General features: G+C 52.9%; 1 protein-coding gene across 1 annotated transcript in view; it reads right to left on the bottom strand.

The window, feature by feature from the left end:
- Positions 1 to 345: 345 nt before the first annotated feature.
- Positions 346 to 6389, bottom strand: part of Fer1l5 (fer-1 like family member 5) — a 51824-nt gene continuing 45780 nt past the window's right edge. The window contains exons 40-53 of the mRNA XM_036167149.1: positions 5938 to 6057; positions 5349 to 5510; positions 5058 to 5149; positions 4291 to 4461; positions 3971 to 4119; positions 3591 to 3730; positions 2483 to 2571; positions 2165 to 2260; positions 1863 to 2004; positions 1541 to 1640; positions 1274 to 1464; positions 992 to 1101; positions 622 to 763; positions 346 to 513 (exon numbers count right to left, since the gene is read on the bottom strand). Of these exons, the coding sequence (XP_036023042.1) occupies positions 346 to 513; positions 622 to 763; positions 992 to 1101; positions 1274 to 1464; positions 1541 to 1640; positions 1863 to 2004; positions 2165 to 2260; positions 2483 to 2571; positions 3591 to 3730; positions 3971 to 4119; positions 4291 to 4461; positions 5058 to 5149; positions 5349 to 5510; positions 5938 to 6057 (1872 nt within the window). The remainder of the gene's footprint in view (positions 514 to 621; positions 764 to 991; positions 1102 to 1273; positions 1465 to 1540; positions 1641 to 1862; positions 2005 to 2164; positions 2261 to 2482; positions 2572 to 3590; positions 3731 to 3970; positions 4120 to 4290; positions 4462 to 5057; positions 5150 to 5348; positions 5511 to 5937; positions 6058 to 6389) is intronic.

Here is a 6389-nt window from a genome sequence, read left to right as displayed (position 1 = left end):
GGGTGATTAATGTGGATGGCGTCATTCCCCAAGTCCCAAATGAAGAACTGCCACTTTCAGCCTTTCACACTGTCTGTAATGCCAACCCCCAAGTGCCAGGTGCCTTTGTTAGAAAAACCTATTTATTTCAATAGAAAATGAACAGCTCTGCTCTTGTTAGAGGTGGTCTCTATAAACATTTGAGTCAGAATATACACAGCCCCTTGGACATACCCTAGAAGACTCAAACAGGATCTGCTAGGAAGCCCAAGGGTCAGGGTGCTTGGCAGGAGAGGAAAGTCAGGTCACCTAGCCTTGTGGACCTGGAATCTCTGGGAGGACATCTTTCATGTGATTCCTGGGTCCTTAGAGGAGTGTCGACCCATTGTCTTTTAAAGGCCGTAGTTTTGAGCCCTCCATGGAAAAGATGGTAGAGTTGATATTGCTGGTGTTTACTGAACCGATGAGGTTGACTATTTTAATGGGAGGATTCAGCCGAAGTTCAGGTTTGATCCAGGCCATGGCCAAATAGTTCTAGAGAGAAGAGACACCAGAGTAGCCTAAAGTAGAAACCTAAATGTGCTCTCAGAGCTGACACAGAGTGGCCGGTGCCTTTGCCCCTCCCCCAGTGGCCACACTCACCGGAGTCGAATAAACGAAGTTGAACAGTATAATCCCTAGAACCAGTATCACCACAAAGCATATGATTTTGGTGCGGTAGCGTTTGCAGAAAACATAGCAGAAGTTTTTAATAGGTGACTGGTACCACCAGGTGTCATTTCGGCTGCCCAGGACAGCAGATGCCAGAGAATGGAGGGTAGGAGGGACCCTCAGGTCAAGTGACCCAGAGACTGGGGAGCCCCTTACACCCAACCCCAAGTCTTATTTCCTGACTGTAACTTAGCCATGTAGGAGGAAGCAACTATCCCTTCCCACATGGAGGCCCACCAGTCACCACCCTATACAAAGGAGGAGGAAAGGGCTTGGTGCCTGTGCCCTGCCGGGCCCTTACACAGGAGGATGGAGTGTGGGGAACTGGTTGGGTTCGGACTGGCCTCGCCCGGCTGGCCTGATTAAAGCTTCCTTCTCAGACAGCATCTCCAGAGTCATCTTCACTTTACCCTAGAAATGCCGGAGACAAAGAGGCAGGGGCTGCCGTGGTCAGAGAGTGGGGCAGGGTCCTTCCCTACCCCCACAGAGGAAGGGGGCTTTGGCCAAGGCCCCCCGAAGTCTGGTAGAACCTGGTTAGGTGGCATCGTGGCCCCACTCACTAAACACCCTCCCCAGCTCCTACCGACAGACGCCACTTGTCACCATCGTGGACCTGACAAGGCCACCATCCAGTTACACTGGACTTCTTAAAGAGAGAGATGCGCTTTGCTTGCATGGAAGGCCATTTGCTGTCCGTTTCCATCATCTTGAGGGAGCACTGCTTGCTGCTCACAGCCGGAAGGGGCATGGCTGATAAATCCAGCTCCAAGACCCCTGAGCCCAGAGAAAGGCCATCATCAGCAAGAGGAATTGCTTGCCCTGTGTCACAAACCCTCCACCAGGACCTCACCTAAGAAGTCATCAGGGGAGAAGAAGTCATTGTCCCATATCTGGATGATGAGCCGGGCTGGAAACTTCATTGATGTGGGATCCAGGCTCCATATGTAGTCCTAGAGGACAGCAGAAGGCTGTGTTAACTAGCGGCCTGCCTCATGGACATTGCCCTTGGATGCCCATCAGTCCACTAGTCAGTAATGACAGACTAGCAAGGAAGAGGGGTTCTGCCTGAGGACTTGTTCCTAACATCCAGTCCCAGCTTGCAGGTCTCTGAAACGAGGGCGGATCTCTTGGACCCTAAGGCTCTCTCCCTTTTCTCCTCCTTACCCCCTTACCTTCTGGCTTTGGACGCATACACGCTCTGTCGCCAGGTAGTCCATGGTAAAGATGAACCTCCAGTTAAAGATGGCCTTCCCAGTCAGGGAGTGGTAGTGGACATCTGTCTTCTGCATGTCCTTCTCTAGCCCAAATAGCCACCTGGGGCCAGAGTCCTTTCACCTGGGGTTCCTGTGTGTGGTCCCCATCCCACCACACACAAGCAGTGGCTGAGAGATGTTTCCCTCAGGACCAGGAGGTTCCAGCAAGGTGACAGAACCAGGAAACTGAGGGGCCTTCTGGAGCCTCCCCCGCATCTCACCCTTTGACGTAGATGTCGCTCATCTTCTCTTTACTTAAGGTCTGCCGAACCAGGTCCACGTGGGAGGTACTCCAGATGATGCAGCGCAGTTCGTACCTATAGCCACTGTGCTCTGAGGCTGGGCTGAGGACCCCCCGCTCCCCCAGCCACAGTCTCACAGAGGGAGGAGCTGCCCAGAGAGCCTGAACTTGGGCAGGAAAGCTCCTTCTAACCCTGGTAGAGAATTCCCACTGCTTAGGATGGGAGCGCAGAATTCCCCTGCACCCTGGGGGCTGAGCTGGAGTGCCATGATTAGGAATTGGGTTTTCACAGACTCACCGTTTAGGCTTTCTGGGGCTGATGTTGACTGGGGGGCCAGGAGGCCCCAGCATCTTGGGGAAGATATCCACCCACATTTGTATTTTTCCCTAGAGCCAGAATGGATTTGCAGGTTACTGGTCTCTCTTCAGTTAGGGGGCATGAGGGAGGGCTAGAGTCTTGGATGAGGCTGTATTCCCACCACCCAAGGGTTGGGCACAGAGATTTCTGGGAGGCGGCAAGTGGGCACCTGCCAACCCCTTTCGTTTTTGGCTGGGAAGACAAGTGAGCGAGAGGGAAGGATGCTGACCAAGAGTGTTGAGATGTCACTTACGAACTGGGGTAGGGAGTGAGGAGCTCATGCTAGTGGCCTGTCGATGGGGATCCATGTTGGGGTTGGGCCTCGTGTATTGGTCATTTTGTGTTGTGTGACCACAATCTAAGGCTGTTAAGCTGGCCATAAAGTAGAGTCTTGAGAGAGAATTAGTGAAGAGTAGAGGGGGGGAAAGGGTGGAGCCACCAGCCTTAGAAACAGGTACATGTGCTGCCTGTCAGACCACCTGACCCACTTCAGTCACAGAGCTGACCCATTTGAGAATGCCGGTCTAATGAGGATGGTTCTTTTAAAAATTGCTCAGCAGAAGACTTCAAGAGTGCTGAAAGATTTGTGGGACGATGGGGCCATTTTTATAGTTGGACAATGAGGGATAATTAAGGTGCCCTTGGGGATCTGTGTCCCTGGTTCCTTGCCCTAGAGAAGACAGCTTGCAGTCAGGCATCCAGAACTGGGTTTTGCAGTGTTTGTACCCTCTGAGCTATGATGCCACCTCCTTACACCTCAGGAGAGCGAAAGCAGTGGTATGAATGGTTTGTGGGGTACCCTAGAGGTTCCCACAACTGTTGTGCGGCATCCATTTCTTACAGCCTTTCCAGGTGTGACGCTCTAAGTGACATCATTGGAGCATCTTTCTTACTAATGTGCAAAGCATGCTTGGCTCTTGTCTGTATATATGTGAATTGTTGACCTGTCCTTGCTTCTCACTGTGAACTATGTCCTGGGTGGATGGGCACCCATTTCCTGATCCACGCCAGTCCATAGGAAGCAGGAGCAGCCTCTCCATTCCCATACCTGGTCGATACCTGGCTGGCTGTTACTGTACAGTGTGCGGGTCTCCACATGCTCAGGAACCAGCCCCTGGGTGTTCAAGATGTACAGTGCCAGGCGTTCCTTCTTAGGCCCCAAACCCTCAAAGGTAGGGGGTGTGGACTCTGGATAAAGATGGGATCATGAAGTCATTAGCATTTCCATCTGAGCACCCTCCCCAGCCCGGCCTGGATATTTGGCTATCGTTGCCTTCTATGGGAAGGGAGCACTGGAGAGATTCGAGTGCCCTCTACCCGGGGGCAACCTCTCCTCATCCTGCCCCCCTTTCTGCACTGTTTCATTGTAGGGTCCACATTTGTTCCCCAAGGCTGCACTTTCATTGTCTGGAAGTGTGCTGGGCTCACCAAAGCTCTGCAACTCGAACCTTTTCCCATTGTAGAAAACTGAGTCATTCTCAAGGTCAAATATAGGCGGAGGCAGCCCTTTCTGTCTGGCATAGCGGTTCAGAAGGTGGCTTGGGGACAGCTGATCCCGCCACCGAAATGGTCCTGACCTGTGAGAGGGTGCAAGAGGAACAGATGGGAAGGGACAGGTCCCGGAGAACACCCTGCTTTGAGCTGCAGGTAAGGGTGCTGGAAACAGGGACAGAGAGGCAGGCCCAGCCTCTCCTCAGGGCTCACACCTCCCCCAACCCAGCTTGCTTGCTGAGTGGGTCCACACTCACTTGCAGTAGGATTTAGAGAGCCCACAACGGGATCCAAAGCCAGACAGAAGTCGATTCTCAAGGTCGATAACTGTAGTTCCAATCTCATCATCTGCAGTAATTAGGTCAAAGTCATAGAGCTGGATCTCTAGGTCCTTCTCCAGTGGGATGTTACATGTGAGTTCATACATCCTAGAGGCAAAGGGATTGGAAAGTGGCTGTGCACATATACTCTGCCTCACTCAGCCAGCATCTCAGCCTAAGAGTCCCTGCCCCACCTCTTCACTCAGGGTGAACTGGGTAGCAGAGCATGGGATAGGCTTTTGTCCACCTGCATCCAGTCCCTGAACATGGCTAAAGGAACTTATAAGACAGCCTGTGTGCACAGAGGCCTGAGTGCCTTTCCTTCCAGGTAGGTGGAGTGCGTGAAAAAGTGATGGATAATCCACTTATCTCCCACCTTTTGAGCCCCTAAGAGTTGGTGAGACACTGCTTACAGGGACCGTGAAGGCTCTGAAGAAATGCATCTGCCATGCTGGGCTGGTGGTGGCACAGCCTTTAATCCCAGCACTCGGGAGGCAGAGCCAGGTGGATCTCTGTGAGTTCGAGGCCAGCCTGGTCTACAGAGCGAGATCCAGGACAGGCACCAAAACTACACAGAGAAACTCTGTCTCGAAAAACAAAAAACACAGAACAACAAAAGAGAAATGCATCTGCCTACTGGAACTGCCTTCCAGCATGGCATGGGGGACCTGAAAAGTGGCAGTGGGTGACTGGGGGCAGCTCACGTGCCAAAGATAGGATCCAGAGTGTTGGGGTAGTATGAGTCCCGGCTGCCGAGTTTCATCTGCCCCAGTTTCAGGATCACGTAAGGGTCACACTGCAGGGAGAGAAGCCGAGGGAAGAAAGGAAGAGGGGAGGCAGTTACGTCGGTCATGGAGGATGAGTGGAGCAGGTGTGCACTGTGCGGGGCCTGTAGGTGGTAGCTATGAGGGTAGAGACAGCCTAAAGCACAACGGCATGCTGTCATTTAGGCATGGGGTGGGGACCACTGGTGACAGGTGGGGCTGCTTTTTTACCAGGCCATTGTAGTCCTGTGGCTGCAGGTTGATGGCTCGTATCAGGTATACCCGCACCATGCATGGCTGAGGGAAGTCCTCGGTCTCAGGCCAAGATGAGAACTGACGTGGAGGTTTAGGGGCATCTGGGTCCTCAGGAAAGGGGTAGATGCGGAAGAGGCCCTGGGGGTGAGAAGACATTGGCAGCCCAATCTGACAGTGCTAGCCTAACTTTGTAAAGTTGCCTGCCCTCACCCCCACCCCCTGGCCCCAGTACAGCAGGGAGAGTGTTAGGCTGAGGATGAACGGCAGGGGTCTTGAGGCAGGGACCTCGTTTAAAGGGGCATTGGGCAAAAGCACTTGAGGCTACTTGGTGTTCCAGACTATGCTGATGTCAACTCTGACTACACACCCATCCCTTCAGGTTTGAATGTGAGGTTTGCTTCTTTGGATGACCAGCTTGAACGAGAGCTGGCAATCTGAAGGCCTTGCCTCTCTTGGTCCCTGCCTGCATAGACCGATCTGTTCTGGGGCTGTTTCTCAGGCCCTGGCTCATTTCAGGGACAGATGGGCTGTAGAGAGACAGGTAGCCCAGCTGGCATAGACACACCTTGAATTCCCCTACCACAGGGCTATCCACCTTGGGCTTCTCCTGGTAAAGTCTGAAGGTCTGGCAGAAGTCTTGCAGGCCCTGGAAGGCCAGAACTGCCTCCAGCTCACAGTCATACACCTGTAGGGGGCATATGCAGGACCTGAGCTTATGGGAACCATTGGAAATCAAGAGGTGAAGGGACTACCGGCTCCCAGGCCTTTTCCAAAATGTTTGGCCTGTCAGTGTCTGCTTCAGATGGAGCAGCTGGTGGAAGAGTTTCTGGTACTCTTAGGGGACAATGTAGGAAGTCCCTCCTCCCTACCTAGGTGAGAGAGTGCTTGTCTTACAGGATCCCTGCACTACATTAAGTGTGGTGGTGCACGCTTGCAATTCTAGCACTCAGGAGGTAAAGGCAGGAGGTTCAGGAGTTCAAGGTCATCTATACCTACATAGCAAGTTGGAGGCCTGCT

The sequence above is a fragment of the Onychomys torridus genome, chromosome 18 (assembly GCF_903995425.1).
Source record: "Onychomys torridus chromosome 18, mOncTor1.1, whole genome shotgun sequence".
In the NCBI taxonomy this organism is placed as follows: domain Eukaryota; kingdom Metazoa; phylum Chordata; class Mammalia; order Rodentia; family Cricetidae; genus Onychomys; species Onychomys torridus.
Note: the sequence above shows the minus strand (reverse complement) of the source record. Positions and strands in the feature narration are given on the sequence as shown.